Genomic DNA, 26,062 nt, shown 5'->3' with positions numbered 1-26,062 from the left:
GATCACTACCGTAAATATTATATTTATCTTGGAAATCATCAGGTATCAGAACCAAATTAGGCAGCAAATGCATTATTTCACATAGCATTTAAAAGGACATGATTTGCATGTGTTTGCTCTGGGTTATCTGACTTTTCAGATAAGTTACTTCTAGTATGAACTTTTCAAGCTATAAATACAGCCAGCATCTCTGCATATAAACTCTGTGTGCATATTCATTTTGGAAATCATTGAAACCTTTCACCCTGATATGTATTACATCTGTTCAGCAGCTTCTATAGTAAAGTCGACCATGTTAACTATTTTTGAAGATAATTTGAAATCAAAGAAATGCTTTAGTATATGAACATATAGAGATATTTTCTACCTTGGAAGTAAAAACACTTTTCCTTATTTAAAAAAAATATACATTCCATTGTTGGAGTTATTTTCACTAAGCATTTACTTTTTAAAGGAAATTGCTTTTAAAGAGGCAAATGATATTACAGAGAAACAGAGCAGTGGTGTTGAGCATGCAGACAGATCACTTCTGAAGAGCTTGAATGGAAAACTTAATTATGGTCTGAGTTAGGAGATGCTCCATGAATTAATTTTTACTCTGTTCCTGTAGAACCCAGGAAAACATTCAGCCTGAGGGAGAAATCATCTTACTCTCTACCTCCACTGGGTCTAGAATAAATTGTTTGATTTTTTACTTTAATGCACCTAACCCCAAAGGAAGGAGAAAGACATTACTGATTACAGACAGTCAGGTATGACTCGAAGCTGTTCAAATCCTCACACAGCTTTAACACCCCTCTGTGCCTTAGCTTGCCTTTCTTATTTACCAGAGCTCAGTGATGCTGCAACAATGAAGCATTAATGTAAAATTCAGTATTTTGAAATTTAGACAAAGGGCAGAGAGGTACAAACAAGTGGCATGAAGCTCAGTCAATAAAAGCTGTAATTGTCACTTTGCTTTATAAAGCTCAGGGACATTACCGAAAGATCTAGAATTAAAACCAAATAATTTTCTAGCATCAGCTCCCACAGCATGTACAAATCACAGACAGGCAACCTGAATAAATACACAGTGATACTGGCTTCCCCAAAAGGTCCAATGAGCAACAACTGTAACTCAAATAGGAAAACAAAACCAAAAAAAATTCAGAAAAAATCAGAAATAAAAGACATTTCTTCCTATAAATACTATTTTCTTCTATTGACAGTTTGCAATTAATTTCAAAGAAAAGCACTGATGCTGCTGCCAAACATAGCCAAATATTTCCCTTTCAAGATCAATAGTATTTCTCCTGTTGGCTTTTTTGGAAGAGATTTTGAAAACAAAATACTAAAGTATTGTTGTCTGGTCTTTTACTGCTAGATGACTTGATAACAATTACTACCAAAAATATAATTTTTGCCTATGTATCATCATAATTTTTTAAGGAAGAATGCTTCCATCTGAAACCTTACCAAAAAAAATGCCCTGAGTTAATTTCAGCTGCAAATTGAGCCGGCTATTCAAGCACGAGGGCTAATGACTCAGCTGCAAGAACAAGTATTGGGTAAACCATAGGCTTAAACATTGGATGATGTGGGTGTTTCATGTGCAAAATCTGCATTTAAGTCGAGAAATAATGTGACATTTTTAGTCATTTAGGACCTTAGCAACTTTTTGAAAATTTTTGACTTTTCTATTTTCCTTGGAAGACAAAAGTAAATTTTAATTCTCAGTTACACAGTTCCTGTGTATTAACTAAATTCTGACCCAGAATAAGCAGCATTTCCACTGGGGTGTCTCTATATTAATAAACTTCATAAATGGTACTGGAATCCTTGATAATAAGCCCACCCTTGGTCATCTCAAGCTAAAAAGTACTAAATTTTCATGAAATAAATTATCTGTAGAGGTAGGACTCCTATGAAAGACAATAATATTCAGCAGATATCAGTCTAGTTCAGGATGGCTGAAAAGCCAACTTCCAATTGTGCTTCTGCAGGAAGGATTTGAGTCTGTTTCCTGCAGCAAGAAGTGAGCCACTGCTATTTTAATTTCTGTACCAGAAAGTTCTGTTTTGACATCTAAGTTATTGGAGCATGTTGTTTCAGAGCAAAAAGGAGACTACTTGATTTATAAATGAAAGCTGGCAAGCTAAGGAGACACTGACAGAAACGATTGCTTTAGTCATCACGGAATATGACATTCTTGCATCTAGCATGTATTTTTTGGAAACAAATGTAGGACAAAATCCCACATGATTATGTAGGCTGAAAGCATTTTTTAAATATCATAAAACACGTGGATGAAGTGGAACTGATTGACATAATTTGTTTAACTTTTTTAAAGCTTTTGACAATATTTCTTCCCAGGGGCTATTAAATGAAATATAATTTCAGGGAAGCCCTAACTAATAAAATTAATTTATTTTAAAAAGCACAATAAATGTCCAAGAAACGTCTTGGCACAGAGAATGGCCAATATGTTGGTCAGAAAACTGGAAAGCACAAATTAGAAAAATCACCCTCACTATAAAAATTAAATCTGAGAAGGGATAGGGATGTGGAAAAGAAATGCATGTAATGTGACAATAATGAGTGTTGCAGGAGAAAGATGAAAACAAAGACCCAAGAAAGATCAAAATGAAGCCTCTGTAAGCTTTCTTTTATTAGAATTTCACAACTTTCTTTCTGGCTGTTTGTTTGAGCTAATTGCTTTAAAGAATGCCTGAACTCCAACACTTGTCTCATACCGTAGTTAGTATTAATACATTGTTAAAGTATAAATAATTTATTGCAAAAGCAAGCTAAGCAACCTATACTGACTATTCATATAACATTATCTATAAAAACTGCTATAACTGACTTTCCTCAATATATGTAGAAAATTAGAGCTTTTGATATTCTAAACCAGAATCCACCAGTTTACATTTACTGAACAGTAATTATTTTATAATTGGGGTTTTTTTCTGTGTTAAAATAGTTTTGGCTACTGCTCTCCATCACAGCAGCTCCTTCACCACTTCCCTGGTTTTCTGTTGGGTGAGACACATGGTGCTGTTCCTCACACTGAAGTTGTTTGGCTCTTTTCAATGTGACCTGGTAAAAGAAATATCTGTGAAGCTTCCACTTTCCATTTGTTGCCCTGTGCTACTATGGGTGGTTCTGGCTGTTTTAACCCTTGATTGCTTTGGCAGAATAAGCTCAATCTTGCAGCTGCATAGTGACTGCAATTTCTGCTGGGACCCCAGCAAAACATGGGCAACGAATTACAAAATTAAGTGCATTCAAAGTGTTTGTCTTTGTAATATAAACCAGCTAAAAGTACACAGAAGGTCTGCCTCTGTCAACCTTCCCCAGTGTTGTAGTAATGTCTGGGACTCAAACAGTGACTAGAAATAGTAGCTATTTAGAAGATTTAGCAACCATATGTTGTTTTTAATTTACCTTAAGATAACGAATGTATGATTTATGTTTGCCTTTATTATTAAAATTTTACTTCTGATAAAAATATTACTAAAAGCATTCATGTGATCCAGAGTGAATGGCATAGGCTCTGGACCCTGGCATTTACAGACCTTGGAAAACAGGAACTTAGTCTTTTGTGTTAATATATTCAGCAAATGTAAGAAGCTCTAAAAGCAATTTGAAGGGATAAAACAAATTTATTATTAAGATTTTTGATGTTTAGCTTTGATTACTTGGATATCTTTAAGCCTTCATTTATGAAGGCTTAAAGATATCTTCCACTGCACTTTTTTTCTGTTTACAATTCTAATTAAATAGAACACATTAAAGGAATTGAAGGTTTGTTTACTTTTGCAGTGAAACTACTTAAAGTGGAAAAAAAGACAGTGTGAATACATCCCTTTTTTTTTTTTCATATGAAAGGGATTGGGGGGGATTTTATGTACCTGTTCTTCCACATGGTTTAAGCTGTAGGGAGATAGAAAAGTAAATATTTTGAATGTTCCTTTCTATAACTTATTTTGAATAAAATTACTTGGATAATCTGACAGTAAAAATATGTTTTAACAAAAAAATTGTTAAATGGGTTCCCACTGAAAATCTCCTAATTAGTAATCACTAATACAATTCCAATTCCCTCTTTTTGCATGTCCTAAATCTTATTAGCTCTTGTAACTCTCACAGAGTATTATATCAAAGGTTTGTCAAATTATTTTTTTCACTCTAAGGGTCACCATCTTCTCCAATAGGCATGACAAATTTTAAGCAGGAAGTATCAATACTCATTCCATGTAAAAGTGGACTTGGGATAATTTATAGAACAACAACACTTAGAGAGTTTTAAAGACAGTTCAGATATGCTAGTTCTTAAAATTAGTTTTCTAAAACTGTAATTCAAACAATGACTGTTTCATACAGCCATTATGGCTACAAAGGAAACAACATTTCCTATAGTTTGTACTACAGTGTTCTAGTTCCCAGAAGCTTTGGGAAGTCAGTGTCCAAACTTCCAGAGAACTGTCATCTCTTGTGTGATTCTATTAGTTTTGAGAGTAGTCTCTACTAAAATAGAAGAAAAATAATTTGGAGGCAGATCCTAATTATTTGTAAAGCTTACTCTCTATTGAAATTATGCCACGGGAGACGGGGAACTGACTAAATACAAACACTTCATAAAACAAAAGATCTTGCAGACCCTTTTACAGTGAACAGAATACCCCCCAATTCTTTAAAAGCCCTTCAGTGGATCTGAGGAGATTGCTGGCCTCCTCCTCCCTCCAGTGTGGGAATTCGGAGTCTGCAGAGAGCCCATTAGCTGCTGGCTCTGCAAGCACTTGCTGTTGCATACCAGCTAATTTAGCTCAACACTCTTCTGCCTCGTGTAATGAGACCCTTGGTACTTTCCTGTATTTCATTTCCAGTAGGTTCCCTGCACGCCCTCCTCTCAGAGCAGCACAACTCCTGTACACACAGAAATAGTCACTGGAGAAGGGTGAGACACTCTGTATGTGCTTGTTCTCATCCATACTCTTGTGAAGAAGTTCTGACAAGCTTCTATTCCTGCTTAAGACTTTTTTATTTGTCCTTTTCATCCTCAAGTCAAACCATATGCTCAAAAAAGGATAGATTTAGGCCTTGTTTCATATGGCAAATATCAGTTATCTTCTAGTCAATCTTTTTCCAAGGCACTTTTTTTAAACCAATTGGCAAAGGTCCCCATGTTTGTGTAATTAATGGGGAAAAAGGCAATCTTGCATTTTTGTTTGAAATTTTCTCAATGTAAAAAGATCAACTGTAACCTTTAACCCTAAAGAACAATTATTATTTACAAGTTATGTTATCAGATTGGGGTTATAACAAACTGTTGTACAGCCTTAACAAAAAGCTATGAAATAAATTCTTTCAAAAGATCCCATTAACATAAGTGATTGTTCAGCTCAGGGTTTCAGCAGAGGCATCTTTCCAAGAAACACTGACATGGTTTCTGTTGCCAAGTGCTGACCTAACCTATGAGAGAATACCCAGATTTGTTTAACTTATTCTCTATTACACTTACCCTACTAAATTTACTGATTTTTCTGAGGAGTGGTCTCCTGGCTGTACTTCAAGGATATAATGAATAGTCCTCAAAACCAAGCTCATTTCAGAATTCACATGGCTCCTCACCCTCTTTCTAAAGATCAAGAGATATGAGGAAACATGAAATGCATAAATGAAGAAAACCCTCTGTTCACAGTACTGGAACGGAGCTTATTTTTGTCTTGCACCCCATGAACAGGGTCAGAGATGAAAACTGAAGTACCCACAAAACCTGTAATGGCCATTACAGCAGGCTGAGGCAACACAGAGCCTGACAGAGAGCAGACAGAATGTTCTTGCAAAAGAAACAGAAATTACCTGCCTTGGGGTAATGTGAATCTGTATTATGTAGAATCTGTCTGGTGAAATTCTTGCAGTAGGTGCAGACACAAAGAGGATTGCTGGATTGCTGGATATTTTTTCCAATGTTTTAGGGACCAATATATTTAATAAGCAACTTGACTAAGAGCTGTATTGCCCATATTCTAGGTTCCCTTTTAGTAAGGACTCTGCATTTACAGAGAAGTCTGTCTTTTTCAGTAAAGCAGACCAAAAAGAGCCCAGAAGGCAGGACATGGCAGCAAACTAGGAAAGTCTATTTTCAAATTGCCTAATTGGCATCTTGCAGTGGTAAGAGAGGGAGATGACCTTGGCATTAGAAAAACTATAGCATTAACAAAATACAATAGATGGTATAATACAAGAAAAGATGAGACCTGGCTCTATACAGAGCAGAGAATTTTGAAGTACTGGTATTGAAACATGAATGTAGAGCTTCAATTTGACTTTCGGATTAAAGACAGGAGGAAAAATTCAGTGGAGTACGTAATGAAAAAATGTTAAGATTTGCCTAAAAACAATGTAGTTTTAGCAAGATTATTTTTAGCAAAACTGATCAAGGGGTAGCATATTTAAGAACAATCCTAGATATAATAACTGATTGTAGCAAGTTACACTGAAAATATGTCACATTTTGTGCATTAATTCTTCATTTCTTTTACTGTGACTGGTTTGACTGACTGTTGGCACAAAAAGAGATGAACAGTTGAGAATGGGGACAACAGTTCTTCCTTCACAGGAAATTACAATAATTTTGCCTTCAGTGTTATAGTTATGTCTTTTGAGGCTTTTCTGTTGTATTATTTAAGTAGATTACTGAATTGCAGAATGTGATATGGTGCCAACAAAGTAAACAGATAGTTGTATTCACTGGCCATTAATGAAACAAACTGCTGTACTATGTAAGATGGAAAGATACATTCCAGTAACCCTGGAAGTAGGAAAGATGATAACTGAGCTGAAGGATACAGAAGCATATATAGTTATAGCAAAGACAAACCACACAGGATTCACAAGAGAGTCTCTGCCAAGGATTTTAGGTTATGTCTACATGGTAAAAAGTGCTTCTGTGCAAAGATGTTCATGCTAACACTAAATGATGTACCACAGAAACACAAAATAGCCGTATTAGTGGTTTTCTGATGTGTAAGTATCAGTGAATGTAAGAAGCAAGGATATGTTACTGCAGTGAAATGCTGAGTTGACACAATAGTGGTGTTTTCCTAATTAGGAAGCATTTCATACAGTTCTTCAAAGCACTGCTTGGTAGATATTCCTTAGCTGCATTAGAAAAAATAAAAAGTCCTCCAGACAGCTATCAGAAATGCTCAAAAGGATACTCTGCAATGGGGGAAAATGCCTTAGGGGGAAGGCTGTAGTTCTCACTTCAGTGCTGTCTAGTGCAGTGTGTACCCTGAGTCACACAATGGGTGAGTAACTTTGCAGCTTTTTCAGTTCTCCACTAACACTGTAGCTGCAGCTAACCCTGATAAGCCTAAATAAGACTCCAGAATACCAGAGTAAACCCATAATGTTAAAAGCACCAGACTTTCTGTGGACAGTTTTGACACTTAAATGGCTTCCATCATTACAATTCACAAATCTAAATGCATGTATCTTTATGATGCATTAAAAAATAAGAACATTTTAGGTCTCCCCTCTCTTTCAGGGTACAACTACATGAAAGAAGGAACAGGAGCAAATGCTCAAATAATCCCAGAATGTTACTAGATTGGATTACTAGAGGCCAGTTCACTCAGTCTCATTTTGCCCTTTGAATCAAAGCTGAGAATAGTGGCAAAAAAAACATTCAGTTGCCACTTGCATAAGGAAATAGAAATAGCTAACAACAGCTAAGGGCAGCAACTTAGATGCTGTAAGCAATGATAGATTAAGAAAATAAGGATGTTAAACACTGGGACTGTAGAGCACAAGCTATCAGATGTAGTAACATTTTTATTTGACTATGAGTGTGAAAGCTGAAAGACTGTCTTAATTCTACTGAAGTAGCAACTTTCATGAGTTAATATGCAAATTTTCTCCACCAAATGACAAAAAAGTGGTTTTGTCATAAAATCATGAAGTCACTGACTGTGAACTTTTCACCGGTGGGAAAATCCACTGGTGGCAATTAGAGCTGGAAATCACTAATGGAACTTTGGTTTTTTACTTTTTACAGCAATGCAGGGCTGAAATGCAGCTTTGGTTTTTCAGCTGGATGTTCACAAAATCAGCTGTGGTTCAGGATAGGAAAATTTGCTTATGCATGATAAATATTCCTGATTCAATACAAAAGGTCTTCTCAGAGAAGAGATATTTTTTCCAATCTAGTTTCTTAATATATCTCATCTAAATAAGAAAAATTAATCTTCTTTAAGCATCACTTTAACTACAAGGATGAAATAATAAGCTGTGTCCTATTCACCCAAAGGACACAGCTTAATTACCTTAAGATGAACTGTTTAAAATAACTTGAAGAATATTTAGGACATGTTATTTTAAACATCTCCTACGGTTCATTCCTCTGCATGATAACTTGGCTTAATTACTTATCTCAGTTTTAGTTTCAGATCTGTAAAAAAACGGTCTGTTAATTTTAAACATGTATCAGCTTTCACAGTGCCAGAAATGGATAAAATCTGGGATAGTATGGCTGTCAAAACCAACATTCCCCTCTCTCTCTGGAGTTCCTAAATCAGTTTGGCCCATGCACTCATCACTGCTTAATTCTATAGCCAGACTGGTCAAAGTTTTTTTCTTTTTTTTTTCCAAGTCATCTGCTTCATTCAAGTCACTGGATGTACAAAAGGCAGGGCAGGTTTCAAAAAGCTGATTGCTGTTTAAATGATTATACTTCCAAAGTTAGAAGAGAACACAGTATTGCACTGATACAATTCACCTCAGCAAAGAATTTCTACCCTTAAGGTTTCTCTGCATGCTTCTATGTACACAGATGGCAAGTTTCCATCCTTGGTCATTCTCTGGCAGACATTGGTATGTCTGATATACTTGTTGACATAAAGCATAAAATGGGAGACTGAAAATATTTTGAAACTTGGAAGTGTTTATGGTACATGCTTCTATATATGCACAAATTACTCATGTATCATTCCCATATAAAATGTGCATATATTTACAAACAGTTTGTTTACACTCATTTCTAGATAACATTCATATATGGACCTTCTTTGTATGTTCTTCAAAATCTGACAAAACAGTAGCACATAAATAGTGTTGAGACGCAGTGTAAAACCTAGCAGTGATGAGAACATGGGAAACTTGATCTCTGGTTCAGCAGCTTTACAGGAAACAGCTCCAGGTTCTTGCTCTTAGCCCAGTTTTTCTGCAGAAGAGCTGTCAAATATAGGAGAGACACAGAAAACCTTAATTTTCAGTGACTTTCAGTGACTGCAAAGCTCTGGTTACTTGTTTTAGGCTTCAACTTACCTTTCACTGCTTTGAATCACCAAAAAATTAATATGTGATAGTCCTTATTCCCTATCCCAGCTCTAATATTCCCTCTACATAAATTTTAAAATTATTATATAACCATATACATTCATGGAGCTAGATAAAGATTTACCATACAGTAAAACAGAGGGCGATTCCTGAATCTCAAACAAATCCTCTGGTCTCAAGGTTCACACAAGCAGCTGCCTACATTCCTTGTTTGATTTGAAAAGGTCCTAAAACATTGAAGGTTTGCTCCAGATGCTCCTGACTGTCTGGGCTCCTCTTTGCATATCCACTTGGTCATACCCAAGAAGCCAGAAGCACTCTGAAGATCCTAGGTAGTAGTCAGATTAAAAACATGTTGAAAATTTTAATTGAAGACTGTGCTTATGGCTGCTGTATTTTTAAAACTACTGAGAGTCTTCTGAAAATATTTTGTTGGCATTGGGCCAATTAATAGGAAATCTCAGCTCAGTATTCTCTAGAAAACAAAGCAGGTTCAAATCCCCATCTCTGACCTGTGGTGAGAAAGGCCATGCTCAGATACCAATGAGGCTACATTTGAGGGAAACCATTCCTGCCAAGTCTGTATCACTTTGCAGCTGGGAACGCAAGATCCAGGCATCAGATGGCACGTAAATGAGATTCTGAGCCTGCAGCAGGGAGGTGAGAGCACACGGGGGAGGTGGTGGCTAACAGTCCCTATTCCTAGCAGCACTTCAGGGAAGGAGGAGTGGGATTTTTAAAATTTTCTTTTTAACAATTGTTTAATGCAAAAACTGAACGGATGCACACAAATATTGTCACGGAGAAAACAAAGGCATCTACTCGTCCTGTGCTCTGCCAAACCAGATGCATGTTCCTCCACTGAGGAGAAGATTCTCTGAGCTGGATTCTGGTTTGGGAGACATGCCTGGCAGAGGCTGCCATTACGACCTGGAAAGCAGGGTGAGAGCTCCTATGAAGCCTTTCATAAGAGTTTGCTAGCAGTGAGATTTGAACAGACTTTGGGAGCTGCTTAAAGGACTGCAGGACTCACATTTCTCTAGGAACAGGCTTAAAATTAAATGAAGAATGAGTAAGTGCAAGTCTTTTGGAATCAGCATTCAGAAGGAAACAAATAAAAAGCCCAAACCAACATCTCAAGTTGGGCAGCTGTATGATAACAGAGAAACTTTAGAAATAAACTATATCTTCAGCAGCATTTTGATAAGTCACAGCCTTTAGATAAAATTCATGTCAATGTGCAAGTTCTATAGTAAAACTCCTTTTTTTTACCAAAGCAAGAGAAAAAAATTATATAACACAGTTCCATGGGGAATTTTTCTGTGACAGTTGACAGCCATTAGGCTTGTTTGATGTTTATGAGGGCAGACAGCTACTTCCCTCACCCGCAACTGTTTAACTTCTAAATTTGTGCTCAAAATCCATTTCCAGCTTCAGCTACTTTTTCTGGGTTCTCTTTACTTCTCTGACTAATCTGAATGTCATTTTAATGTTTTCATAAGCATGGTAAATTCCCTAAAAGGACAAGTGGAACAATGAAGATATCAGAGAAATCCACATTTCATGGATGCCATGGGATACTGTCTTGTTCTGGCTGTTTAAATAAGGACCAGAGTCTTCTTTAAATGTTCAGTATTTTTGTCTCACTACAGCCAGTCATTTATTTTTTCCCCTTAAATGCACACAGACTTATTAATGTAACAAGGTTGACATTGCAGCTTTAAGATTATGTAGATTCACTGTCAATAAGGCAGACTGGACCAAATCCTGCCTCCTGGAAGAGAAACTTCTATTGGTATGACGATAAGCTCTGTAAAGTTTTTTCTGTCTAGACCAAGGGATATGTTCTACAAAGAACAGCTAAGCTCTCTGAGAGCAGCTTTAATAACTGTTGACCCAATGATTTTTGTTACCCAGTGAGCTCCTCTCCAAGAACTACATTATCTTTAGTGGATTACAGTCCACATAAATTGGAGATTTGGAAATCTGTGTCCAGAGCTGAAATTCTCTGCTAAACATAGAGTACTTGAGGTCACCTATGTACCTACGTGTTCTCCCTCTTACAAATTAATCAAACTAATATCTCCCCACCATTACCACCAGGTAATTTGTATGCAGTTATTGTCTAGGTAAACAATAAATAATGTTTTAACATTTGTTAAAAGTTCCTGAAACAGTAAATGGCAGCATATGCATCTATTTGCATACTCTCTGTCCAATATTGTGTTGTTATAGTCTTGGTAACTTCTGAATTTAAATTTGAGTTAAGTCAGGTTCTGATTTTTTAGATTACTGACAGATTGTTAAATTGATTTTTAAACACAGACTGTGTGTTCATGCAAATATCACATATTTACTTCTGTTAATTATAATGAACTTTACATATCATTATTCCAAAGAGGGAGTTTTTCTGAAAGGACAGAGTTGTATTTCCCTATTTCTTAGAAGTATCGTAGGTGGGGGCCTCAGTTCTTTCCTTAAAAACAAAATCAGGATCAAACTGCGAGAGCAGGTACAGCAGGCAGAGGCTGAGAACATAAGGCATACAGAGCACCAAGCAAGTACAACCTGGGTGCTGCAGCAAATTATCACAGATCATGTGAAAAAAAAGATGAAGGGGAACACTTACACCAAAGGAACCTAACCAGTAAGAGCTGAAATGAAGAATGTGGCTCGTAATTCTATTAACCAAAGTATGTTAAAAGCAGTATGAAATAACTGTTGGAGCATGAAAATGAATCTTCTTTGGGAATTTAGATTTTTATTTCTTGCTCATAAAGTGTCTAACAGTAATGCCTGGTTATTAATGATATTTAGTTATATTTAAGTGAATTTTTATTTTCTTTTTTGGTCTGTTATTGATGAAAAACATATTTATTAAGTAGATGTATAAAATATGAGTTGTGATTCTAAAATTATAACACTCCGTAAGACAAATGGTCCTGCTTCTCTCCCCTGAGCAGAATTGTGATGCTGGCTAGAAGTGTCTGAGATTTACAGCTTTAAATAGCAGTGACAAGGTGCAGGTAGGGATTTAAGAAAAATGTAAATCTTTTTATTTCCTTCTAGTCAGTGTTGATCTTGTCTGACCTTGCCTTGAGGATTCACTCCTCTGGGAATTTAGGCTGCTGTAATTCTATTTTATGCTGTTCTAGTTCTTACACTGCTCTTATCTGCATAGTATTTCAGTGTCTTCCCAGGTTCAGCATTATTAGCAGCAGGATAACTGCTATTTTCTTTCTTTCCTTTTTCTTCCTCTCTAGGGAAATAGCATGAATAAGTGCAATATTTTCTGTATGTTGTTTCCTTTGTGCTGTAGTAATTTAATTTTCATATGCCATGTTGTCACTTCCATACCCATCATAAACATCTGCTTTCTTCAAAAAGAAAAGAGGATATCTAATGGAAGCACTGAAATTTAAATTATCTTCAAGACTCCCACAAATCAGAGTTTAAAAGTAGAAAAAACCTCCATAAGAACAAAATCTTCTGTTTTACAGGTCCCATCACAGAAATGTAATTCTATCCTGATGCCCCACATGCTTTATGCACAAAGGCACGTATTTCCTGAAGAGCTAGAAACACATTCCATAGGAGCACTTGTAAAGGCTATAGGAGCATCAAAAAATACACACTTCCTCAACAATAAAGAAAAACTTGCAAGAATCTTAGTTCTCTCATCCTTGAAAAGCTAGTTAATGAAAATGCTTAACCTGGAACACATACTCTCTGGAGAAGCTAATGTAATAATTTCCTGGAATTTTCATCTTGAAATTCAGAATGATGCTGAAGTACATAATTAAGGCTATTAATATTAATTGATGACTTTGCAATTAAGGATGTTTTAACCTGTCATGAGTCTGACCAGCACAGAGAATTAGTCACATTTTCTGTGAGCACATACCAATGTGAGCTACTTAGGGTATCAAAGGAAAAGAAACATGCCATCTGTGTTCTCATACCACATGTGGTACCAAGTTGTGTGTGTTATTACAACCAGACACAGTCTGTAACTTAGAACATGCCAGTAATTCAACTGTTTTCAACTGCTCAATGAATTAATTGTCTTCATTAATCACTTAAGTAGGCATGCTGTTAACTTTAAACTGAATTAGACTCATCTGGCCTGTCTTAAAGCAAAAGGTACAAGAAGCCAAGTACAGCCACAACAATTAAGGTTCCAGAGATATACACTAAAGGACTTACTGTGATAATCAGCCCTTTTTCCTGGAAATATTTAACCAGTGGGATTGCATTCTGCTTGAAATTCATTAGTCTTCTTTGAGTGGCTTTCAGGTTATCATCAGGTCTCCCCTGCTGTTCTGCACGCTTCAGTAACCTTTCTTTCAGCCTTTGACTGGAACATGCCAGAAACACCACCAAATCTGGGGTACAGATCTGTGGAAAGAGTAATTCAACAAGTCTGATTAAGATGATTATCCAGCACTAGAGGACTCAGTAATTCCATTATTATGTGAGGCTCAGATATGTTCCATTTGAGTGAGTTGGAACTTGATGTCATTAACTTTCTGATGTTTTTTTTTTTTTTTAATGGGAAGTTTGTAGGCTTAAGGAGGGGCTTGTTGATCTTATGTGGAAGTTAGTCAACTTGTTTCACCTGATGTGTAAGGAAAAAGTTTAATGAAAAAATTTTACTTTGCAGCAAAAACCTTCTCTAGGCTACATTCATCATTTGCATAAGCAGAAGGCTCCCCTACCTAAATTTTTTTTGAAAGAGTAAAATATAGATATCTCATACTCTGCAGGAAAATGGATGCATCGTTTCCATCTGGAAACTCTTTAAGTAAGGTGGTATTTAAAACCCAGCAGACACTGTGAAGCTAACTGATGGTTAGGACCAGGTGAAAACAGACCTGTTCCAAGAGCCACAGTTTCTTATAACACTTTCTCTATTTCTCTAAATCTCTCTAAAGCTTCAGTACACTTTTCAAGAGGTTGGGTGCCCTTGAGACAGAAGTGTTTTAATTTCCCCTATCCTTTTCAGTCTGTGTGGTGAGCACTGGTATGTGTCACACCCATCCCTGCACTGTGGTTCAGGAAGTAATGCCTTGTAGCAATGAGATTAAGAAAACATTTTGAACTGTATCTCTTTCCCAGTTAAATCTTCTTTATAAGATGCTATCAATCAAACATTTAAAGAAGAAATATCTCTGGTACTTGATGGGGGGAAAGCAGTGATAGACCCACTTTCTAAGGAATACAGCTAAATGTTCACAGGCAATCTTTGGAGGTCACTGCTGCTTAGTACCTATGGTGAAAAAACCAGAAACCTCCACTGATCCACAGAAATCTCCACACATCTGTTAAATACTTAAAAGGATGGTGACTCAGTCATTTCCCTGTTCCAATGCTTGACAATCTTTTCCATAAAGCAATTTTTCCTAATATTTAATCTAAGCCTCCCCTGGTGAACCTGAGACTCTTTCCTCTCACCCAAAAGTCACTCAGACACCTGAATTTGAAGGATCTTTACAATGTAGCTATAAATTTACATAAACTTTATTCAGAACATTTCATTTTGTTCTTTCCTCCATCTGGTTGCTGCAAAGACATCTACCTCTCTGTAAAGTTTTCACTAGCTTAGTGCTGGCTTTTAAAACATTAGAATTCTCTGTAAGAAGCATTTAAGATGAAAACAAACAGTTCAAGTTTTTATCTGGTTGCAGATTAGAAAGGATTTATTTTTTCTCATATACAAGCACAAAGTAATTTCTGGTGTTTTTACTTACCCGAACAAAAAAGTTCATACTTTAATTTTAACTAACAAACCAGTGGCTTCCTATTCTAGAAATGGCATAATCTAGTTACAATGCAAACAATGGTGGATGCTCAAGACTGTTAAACAGACATTTTTCTCATTATGCAGAATAATTGTGTCTTTGTTCAGCTTGATGCAATGTAAATTTGAAAGTCAAATTTGAGCTATACACCAGTATCCCAAAAACATCTACACGTATTTTAACTACTACGGTGTAAATAACTGATTTTTATCTTTATGTTAATTATATAGTTGTTATAATATATTGTTATTGAGGGCCAGAAAAAAACAATTAATATTCTGAATGCTCTCTCTGTCTAGCTCTCTCTATCCAAGGATGTTAAATTGCATCAAGACAACCATATTTCTAGCCTGAATAGTCAAAACTTCCTATGTGGACAATCTGGAAAACTAGTAATTAAGTTTAAAAAAAAAAAAATCCCACCTAAGCTTGGTTTCTGTCATTTGAGAGAATACAACATAAACTATGGCCTGACCTTTCTTACTGTCAGGCTGAGTACAAAAAGGTTCTTAGGAAGTCAAAAGAAGCCAATACAACTTCTCCAGCCTGAGGTGGTGGTTATTAGCCGTTACAAACGAGGTTGCTGACAGAGTAGCATATGAATATGAGGAAGCAGAAAGAGGTGAAAAAGCAGAGCCATATTCAAACAGTAAAGGACAGTCAGAAAAGCAGCACTAGCAAGAAAGATGGTGGCCTCTTTATCATTACAGAAAATTAAATAGGATTTAAAAGAAAATAAAATTATTTTTTACACACATTGTAGATTGGAGACATGAGCACACAAACTACAAAGATAATAGTTCTGGTAATTATTTATGAGTATCTATTAGATTTTGAAACAATTAACCTTATAACCTGTTTTTTTAAAATAACTTCCAGTGGGAAAGAAGCTCTCTCCTACTTCTATCACATGTACCTCAACGTCAACAAAACCAGAGTAACTTTTCCTTCCCTTTTCAGACTATTGTAAACAGTTATTCTGTTCATGGAATGAATTAATAATGAAAGTTAATTTTACTACCACAGAATAGCTTTAAGGCACATAATTATTCACATAAAACACTATGAAAGTAAGTTTCTCTGTTAGATTTTCATGCAATATGGACATTATTAAAAGTAGCTTGGTTAAATTAAGGTTGCTTCACTAGTAATAGAAAAATAATGAGGAATTTAGAAATTCAAAAAGCATACATTACTTAAAAAACCCAAATTATGACACAGATAGGTTCTGAAAGAAAACGCTACAGATTTCAAAGCCTGTTAGTCATGGAACACTGTCTGATGAAAGGGAATGGATGATGTACCTTGCAGCAGACCGAGCACAGAGACATCTCAAGTCCCTGTGTGGATATCCAGCTGACTGAAGCTTCCTGACATACATTACACAGGGATTCAGAAATTACAACTGGCAATCAGGGATCTAGTAAAGTGGAGGACAAAAGGAATTTATACAAGCAAGTAGTTTTATTTAGTACTTCCATTTCTGTGCAGGACAATGGTAAGAAATCTTCAGATTTTCCAAGCAATAGCTGGCCTCATTTTCAGTGCTCAGCACTTCAGGACAGCACCTACTTGGGCTGTGAAGTCATACCAGACCTCCCCAAGTGCAGGGCTGGGGCTTTTGTGCACCACAAGACTTCACATACAATCTTACAGAGAGTACCTAAGATAAAGAGACCACTCATGAAATTATCAGCCCTGAAGGCAGAGGGTCTCCTGTCTCACACAAACATGAGAGTGCAGCTTAACCACAATCAGTCTCAGTTCTCTAAAGAAACTTCCCACAGGAAGGGAAGGATCCGAGTGCCACCAGGGCTCCATCAGGTGTGCAAGTTCTGGTCTGCTTTTAGTTCCTACAAACTGCACTGGCTGCTGAAGTCACCTACTGTTTAAGAAAACCGGAAAACACACCCTGGGCCTAATTTCTTTCTTTCTTGTTTTCTAAATTGTACAATGAGGATAATACCAAGGTATGAGTTGGACAATTCATTAATTCGGTTTAATTATCTGCTTTTGCTTTTGAAAACTGAAAGTTCTCTACAGAATTTGAGTACTGTTTTTGTTCTCTGTTTTTTTACAACAGCAATAATACAAAAAACACCATCACAGGTACTAAGATTACCTTTTTTCTGACACTGTGGGTTTTTAATCTGAAATTCACTTCACTCACAGAAATTAAATGTCAATGAAAACAATGCTTTAAAATTCACAGTTCAAGAAACCTAGTTTCAAATGAAGTATTGTCAGAAAGATTTTTTGAAGTGTAAAAAAAAAATAATTCAAGCATATTTGAGGTAGGAAGTCAAAACAGAATCTGATTACAGGATGTCTCTATGAATTCAACTGTTACCTGCAGAATATGCATCTTTATCATCAGGAAGTAGTTGAAAACCATGTAAGAAACACAAGGTGCACAAAAGGGTAACGTTTGTCCTGTATGCACAGGCATACAGATCTAAGAGCACTTAATATTATTATTTCTCCTACATGCATTTACAGCCTTCAGTATACACCCTTGAAATGCCATTGATATTTCACTCCTGTTTTCATGAACCACTTTGCTTCCACTTACCTCAACTGTATCTGCCTGCAAGACATGCTTATAAATACTTCTAGCTGCAATAAATATATGGACATCTGGGATTACTTCTCTAGAAACATATCTATTTTCCTATGTAAATATGAGTATAAATTGCTTTTTTCTAACAAAAGAGAAGGGTTTTTATGACTCACTTGAAAATAAAACCATTTTTGAAACTCACAACTATTTTTGAGTGTTATGGCTAGGGAATAAGTTTTGTTCTGAGACTCAGCTTGTAAAAAAGTGGTACAGAACCAACATAGACAGCTGGATTCCTTCATGCTGATTTCCCCCAGTTCACACATCCTGTGCTCAAGGCTGAGGGTTTTATTCATGTCCAGCAATGCATGTGAGGTAGCACTGTGGAGCTCAGGGAAGGGAATTTGACTGCTTACTAACTGGAACTCAGCTGAAGGGAAAATCTTTGCCTATGGGAACAGACAGGGTTCTGGTTATTCATTTTAAACGAGATGAAGAGCATATGGCATCAACTCAGAATAAAACTGGTGGGTACATCCTCTCATTTTTTAGACTCATATTTACTAGTAAGTAAATCCTACTCTCTTTGAGTCTGAATCTCCTTCCTAAACTGGAACCAGGAGTAAATTGAGAGTAATTCTATGTAAGTTGATGGTGTTATTGACATTAAGCTGTATAAGTGGAAAGATGCTCTCTTTTCTCTGGGGATATTTTCTACATCTCCTCTTGTTAGTGAGAATAGTGTGGTTGTTTGCTAGAAATTAGATGATTACACTCTCTCTCATTATTCCTCATTAGGCAAAAGATGAAAATGCTCTGTTTCTTAATTCCTGGTATGTTCTACTAGATACTCCTGAGAAAACTGACAGCTCATGAACAATTGCTATTAATTTAACAGTGCATTTTATTCTTGTTGGTAAAGGTTACTAGCAAGCTGGTTTATGTCCTCTGTATGTGTGCTCTCCCTTGTAATTACTTATTTGCTTTTTATAGTTCCATCTTTGCTGGGTTATTAGACTGTTTGCATAGTTTTTTCTTGGCTAAGAAATGCAAAATCATGAATCATGTTGTCAAATAATGAATCCTGCTGTTAGAATCTGTCTCTGGTAGCTTCTTTTGAACCATATTCATACTGCCCAGAAAATAAATTTCTAGCAAATTGCCTAGAGTATGTAATTAGGCATTCTATTGTCTTTGGGAAAAAGTGATTCAGCTTTTCACCTGTGTCAGGCAGCTAACTAATAAAAATCCCTATCTGTTAACACAAATGCTAGTGATACTAAGAAGGATAAAAACCATGTGAGAGATTACACAGAAAGTCAAAATCCAATTTCTTCACAAGCCATTGGAGTTGAATACACCAGTCAGAGGCATTTTATTGCAGAATTGCAGGACAGGAAGATATTTAAAATGCTTCAGCATGCTGGGACTGCAGGTGACTTGCTGAATTTCAAGATGACAGGTTAATGGTAAATAAAGCATTTTCTCCTTGGCATTTTCAAGTGTGTCCTTGAAACCTAAACACCTTTCTGCTATTTACACTCAGCAGAGATCATGGATACCTATGAAATTTGTGGTTTAGGATAGCTTTATGCCTAGGCTCAAACTGAAAGTCTAAATACATCAGTATTAAATGTGCACTGCTATTCAGAAGGAGTTCAAACTGAGAAATATATAAAAAATATCACATATTTAAAAGGAATAAATAAAATGGTAGTCCTGCTTGGTTTTAAGACATTAAAATTCATGTTTTCATTTTCTCCCTACAACTTCGACTGCTTGGAACTTCACAACTTTATTAAAAGTACCCCTATCAAAAGTATTGGCAGTATCAACTCTGCTCTTTGGAAATAAGAAATGAGAGGGTCAGGACTTGGCAACAATCCCAGACTTCCAATAAGAGGAATTTACTTATTAAACTCAGTTTTCAAAGAGAAAAATACAGGACTTCAACTTGGCTAAAAAGTTCAAAGAAAACTGAGATAAACTCAAAGAATACTGCAGTGCTCATGGCTGAGTTCTTCCAGGCTGCAGGAAGGCTGCAAGGAGTAGCTGAGCATTAAGAAATGGAACTGGTGTAAGGGACCAGAATGGCCAATGTGCTGCTGAGCACTGCTGAAGCTCTGAAAACATCACTGATGCCATCTTAAAAACTTTGCTGCTCAAAAAACATGGATGACAAGAACAGTGTTACTAAAAAAACTCAATAGAAAAGAAGGGGAGAAAAGCTTAAATTCAAATACAAAATTCCTCTGATGTGTAAAGTGCTTTCTAATGCACTTATTCCAGACTGACATTACTGCATGGAAGCAGTGTTTGTTACTTCTGTTTCTAGATCTGAGCAGAAAGAGAAATACTGTGTGTGCTGCAAATGAAACATTGCTTTATTTTAGGCACTTTAGTCACTGAGATGCAACGTGTTTTAATACAATTCTGCCTAGCAACATGTTGAGAACTTACTGTCCACATGAGAGTCTGGCAACATAATAAGGAAGAAATCATCATCTTTTAGCTATACCTATGTATGGGAATGTTAGCATAAGTTGGTTTGCTTTGACTAGTTTACTAAAAATAACATTTTTTTCCCAGAGAAAAGTTCAGCTTCTGGATTAGTCAAAGGGATAAAAATGTGCTGGTAGTACTGAGAGCAATTGCAAGGGAAGTTTAACAAGCAGTTGTTATCATGATGCATTTCTATAACAGAATGTAATGCAGAACAGGTACTGTAACTACAGCTCACATATATGTATCCATTTGATTTTTCCACAAAATGAAGAGATTATGAAAGCCCAATGTCAAGTTTTAGTAACAGCTCTGTGAGCCATAAGACTGAAGGAAATAATTTAGCATAAATTATTTGTTGCATTAAAGATGACTGCAAACACAGCAGAGTTAAATTTTACATGTGCTTTCAAGAGAAACCAGGCACCTCAGTTGTCCTTTTCCTTTTCTGCTACCCCCCACAATTCATTTTTGCTATTACTACCTATATTCTTGGATTCTTATGGGTCACATAAATTTTTCTGCTGTTTTCAGGTACATAAGCATTTGAGACATAATGGTCTCAAAGGGACCATCTGTAGGAATAAGTATTTGCTGATGACAGAGCTAGTGATAGCAATAAGAATTCTTTTTCAAAACTTCTTATCAACAGATCTCAGCGTTCTATGGGGAATGTCTTTGTAAGAATGTGGCACGAGTGCAATTTGCATTTTGTGGGATTTCACCATTTTCTTCAAAGAATGTTACATTGCTTAGGAGATCTAATTAAAATTCTCTTACTAGTTAATCAAAACTTTCTTTGCTGAAATTTCAACTAATTCTTTCTCACTTTGTCACTTTTGGCTAATGAGAACAATTCTCTTCTTCTGTACAGTGCTAGAAAGAAAGCTGTAACATTTCTCAGCTGTGGAAACCCCCCTACTATCTCTAACTGCAGACCTAGACAAATTATCACAACAGTTAAGTACTGAATTCTCCACAACTCAATTGCATTTCCTATTGAGGAACCTCTGAGCGCCTGGAAAATGTTTGCATGCTTCATGTAAATTACCTGACATGCCATGGGTGACCATAAGCCTGTGAAGGATGATCAGAACCATACCTGCTGATAGTCCCTTTTCCTTAACACAAAACCTTCCTACCAAGGTGTGTAGCATCAGGGCTTACTAAACAGAGAGTTTTAAGGAAACCAGTATATTTTAGTTCTTTAAAATCTAAATCCAAGACAAGGCACTGAATCTATCTCACTGGAGATGTTGATATAGGATTGAATGTTGAAATATGTATAGCTTTTTATTTATTTCCATGGCCTCACACATGTTCATATTACAGGTCAATTGCAAAGAAAGATAAAAATGGGGGAGTCTGAACAGACAGCCTGGAATTCTTTCTTTCCTGTATTTTTTTAGAACAGGTAAGATAGAAAGGTGTCCCTATATGAAGTGCACCTGGACTTTTTGAAAGACTTAGTGGTTTATCTTTGAGGTGGAATCAGGCCTTGAGGAATCTGATTTACAAATCCCAATTGACTGAGAATGAAGGAACTATAATCAAGTGACTATAATCAAGTGTTATTTAACTGGTTTTCCTTTCCTTGATCTGAGCCTAGGATAACTTAATTCCTGTCACTTCCTCCAGTTTCATATCCCCCATTCTTTCATCAAACACACCATCAGCATAAAATTATGCCACCAAGAAATGCTCTTAACACTATCACTGGACAAAAAAAAATGACACAAGGAAATGATTATTAAGTCTACATTTCTGCTGTTTAACTTCTAAAATAATCAATCTTCCCTTTTGTTAATTATAAGGAGATAGAGCTGGCAGGCACTGTTATTTCCTGTAATAACTATTTTGTCTGTTTCCTTTAATTTCCTCAATTCAGTTTTCTAAATTTTGCCCAGAATAATACCTTATAAAGCACACTAATGAAATGCCTCATTAGCTGCTTTGTTTTGTTACTTCTGCCTTGGTAATGCCACTAAGAATTCTAAGTACAGAAACAGCAGTAGACCAGTAATTGTAAAAGACTGAAACATTCTCATGTAGGCACTCTAAGAATTTAGCTCTGAAACTGTAACCTCTTCTTGTGACCATAACTGTTATGTTAGCAGCACTTGATCAGAAAATGACATCAGCTGTTTGTTTTTCCACTGAATTAAAGTATTTTTAGATTTGTTTAAAATACACACGTGAAAACAACATGTCAGTAGTACTCAGGAATACAGTTTTAGCTGACTAAACCTCAGAATTGTATTTTAAAATAACCACAATGACCTTATTTTCTTTAAAAAAAGCACACTTTCTCATTTACAAAAACTTGCAAAGCATGGGTAGTTTTAACCCTTTTTTAATTCATCTTTTCAATGCCCTGTAATAAACTTGACACTAAAAGCACTGTGAAGACATGCAGTGCTTTAAGTATGTTTCTCTAAATTGAGATTATGTTGAACAAATAGATATGGAAATATAATATTTTCCCACCTTCTAAATCATTAAGGTACAGAAAATATTCACTGTTAGATTTCATGTGTTTTTCTTCTTCATCTTGAGAGAACTTTCATTACCAGATGAGAGGCTTGGATTCTTGGTTGTATTATCACATTGTCTTTTTACAAAATAGTCTGTCTTTAGACAACAGGACATAATATAACATAAATCTTTTGTCAACCTGTAATTATATACTTGCAAAGATTTCAAGAGCAATGCTTTTTCTTAGAATCTGACCAATTATTTCAACAAACTTAGCAGTTGTAGAGATGTGTAAGATATTTTAAGAATAAAAACAATCTCTTACTTGGTCCTCAAAGGAGATTGCCTGGGCAACATCTCTGGGAAATCCATCAATCACTATCCCCTCTTCATCAGGGATCTGCATTAATCTCTGCTTTATCTCAGTTATGGTTGTTTCCTTTCACAGAGAAAATAAGTTAGTTATTTAATATCGTAAAGGAAGTCTTCTTGATGATGCACATTACTACAAGATGTATTAACCCTTGAAAGTGTATGTCAACATAGGAAACACTGTACCTGAGGAGCCAGTTCTCCAGTAGTAATGATTTTGGCAATTAAGCTCCATTTTCTATTGCTGCTTGTGCTGTGGATTTTCTTCCTTAACAATTCACCAACTGATATGTAGTTAAATCCATAACGTTCTGCTATTTTCAGACTCTGTGTCCCTTTACCACTTCCCGGGCCACCTAGTGTGAATCATAAGCAAAACATAAATTAACCTTTCATCAGAAGTACCCAATCACAGGTGAAATCTTTGCTATTGGCACCAATTTTCCAAGCATTATTAGAGTAAATCTTGCAGTGGCATGAGCTGTTACAAACCATGTGTTTCATCTACTTGATTATAAGCATAGGAGTTTGTAAAGTGAAATTTAAAAAAAGAATACAAATCCACTTGCGAAATAAAACGAACTCCTCTTTGAGGTTGAACTCATTCTGAAGCCATTCCTGGAATGGAGCTTTTCATGATCCACAGCATAGGAGCAGACTAATGAACTATTCCCTTCTTAAACTCTATGAATCCAGAGATAGAGCCAGATAGTCTGAAGTGCGTTCATGTCAGAAAGAATCATACTTGGTTAAATAAGCCAATTAAATCAAGGAACTAGTCATGAAATGGAACTAATAAAATCTGCTCCTAAATATGTTTGCAAGAGCTTCTGAGGTTTCCTTATTTTAAAATTAAAAAAAAAAAAAAAATCATCTGAGATGTTTCCATAGTGATTTGGTATAAGGACTTTTATTGAACCATGCAATACCAGCTTTTGGTATTGATGCTTGAAGCATCTGACAGAGAAGAAATTAGGTTCAGCTTGCTAGACAACTTGAAGAATAAAGAGACCCTTCAATATAAACAGCCCAGGCTGAAAGGGTATCAAAATCACTGGAAACAGCTACATTACATAGCAGGGAAGGTGAGCTGGACAGCAGCAGCAAGAATGCATGTAAAACAATCAGAACATGTCTGAACTAAAAGGACATGTGATGTGATGAGCAGAGAATCTGGAATCCAATATTTAAAACTAAGAAATTGTTTTCATAAATATAAATATTTAAGTGTAGAAAAATGTATCCTACTGAAGGGTATAACAAAGCAAACCAAAACCAAATGTTTTTTGATAATAAGTACCAATCCTAAGTAGCTATAATTTGGGGGATTCTTTGTGAGAACACTGTTTAATTTCAACAGAAAAAGAATCAAGATTTATTAAAAATATACATTTTTATGAATTTAAAAAATACAGCAATGCAATGAAAGTAAATCTGAAAACACTGAGCTTCTTGTTAGTAATCATGTAATTGTTTTTATCTTATCTGTATTATTCCCATAAGTAGCTTTTAAGCATTTTTATAATCAATACAGCTCTGGTTGCAGGGTAATCTTTGCAGTATTTATTCACATATGCTTAGGGCACTCTCTGTAACCAGGCTCTGAGCTGCACCCCAGTATCACTGTCACACAGCTTTCAGTGTCACCAGCAGTCACTTGGAGCTCTCTGTGCCCCAATGCTGTGATGCTGATGCTGCACCTGCCCTGTGGAACAAAGACCAGGAGCTATTTCAAGAGTGCACAGAGAATTGTGCCTGTTGTTACCATGTTCCCATACCCTGCCCACAGTTTAGTTATGCCCCTGGAGGAAAAAAATGGTTTTATCATTATCCAATTAGTTTAAATAATGTTTCTTCCATTTATCTGGAACATCCAACTAGACAACACAGCTACAGATGTTCATAAAACACACTTCTAAAAAAATGAAAGAAAAACTGTATCATAGACAGCAAGATCACAACTGAAAAATCTTTTTCTCTCACTCAGTTCACTTGGTGTTTCTGTTGTAAAAAGACATAAGTTTCTCTCTTCTTTCAGCAGACTACAGCTACTTAGGTTTTACAGCTATTCTTCCATTTCAGTAATTCCAGGTGATCTAGATGGGCTTAGTTTTTCAGCTTGGACTCTCTTTCATCAACAGCTTAGCTATCTATCCTCTTTGTTACAATAAAGAATGTTCCCCTTCTGTAGGTGCACAAGCATCTGATACAGTAGGAATCATCTTCTCCACTGAAGTGGCTATAAAGCACTTCTGCTCCAGTTCCCCCTGCTCCCTTTCATGCTCAGCCTTCCCCATGAAAAATGCATTTCACTGAATCTTACAAGTTTGAAACAGACTATGTTGCACCCAGCAACAATAAAAATGCAAAACATAGGTAATGTGCAGAAAATTTAAAAATTGGAAACAAGGAAAATAGTCCTCGTGTTCCAGCACAGATACAAAAGGTGGCAGAAAACCAGAACTGATACCTGATAGTAAAACATCAGTCTGTAATAGTATAAAATAGCTGAAAAAAAGTGTTTGAAACAAGTAGATAGACTTCACACTTCTGTTAGGGAGAGCTTTGCTTTGCCAGTAAAGAGAAACCAAAAAACAAAACAAAACAAAAAGTGTAGCTCAGCACTTGTGTTCTTTAAATCTGAATTGCAATCAGAAGATAGCTAATAAAGTGTTTGGTTTAATATTCGTAAGCTTCCAACACATCTTGTTTTTATCAATCCAAACACATAATCCAAATCAATCCAAACACATAATATCAAGATGGTATTATCTCTTTAGAATCTGAGGGGAAACATTCAGGTAACAAAATAAGGGAAAAGTGCAAGGACAAAATTACTTCCCACAGCAGATCATAATTTATAATACTATGTATCCATTCCTAACTCTTTGATAAATCACACTGACAAACTATTCACAAGAAAGAAAAATCAAATCCCTTTTTTTTTTGTTCTTTTTACTTATTCTGAGATAGGTTACTCAAGGAAAGTATGATTATTTTACATATTTCTATAAGATGTCTAGACTAG

General features: G+C 35.9%; 1 protein-coding gene across 1 annotated transcript in view; it reads right to left on the bottom strand.

Moving 5' to 3' along the window:
• Positions 1-26,062, bottom strand: part of AK5 (adenylate kinase 5) — an 81,362-nt gene that overhangs the window by 51,229 nt on the left and 4,071 nt on the right. The window contains exons 3-5 of the mRNA XM_009088619.4: positions 23,221-23,390; positions 22,988-23,101; positions 13,531-13,722 (exon numbers count right to left, since the gene is read on the bottom strand). Of these exons, the coding sequence (XP_009086867.2) occupies positions 13,531-13,722; positions 22,988-23,101; positions 23,221-23,390 (476 nt within the window). The remainder of the gene's footprint in view (positions 1-13,530; positions 13,723-22,987; positions 23,102-23,220; positions 23,391-26,062) is intronic.

This window comes from Serinus canaria, chromosome 8 (assembly GCF_022539315.1).
Source record: "Serinus canaria isolate serCan28SL12 chromosome 8, serCan2020, whole genome shotgun sequence".
Lineage (NCBI taxonomy): Eukaryota > Metazoa > Chordata > Aves > Passeriformes > Fringillidae > Serinus > Serinus canaria.
This window is presented reverse-complemented; position numbering and strand designations above follow the sequence as displayed.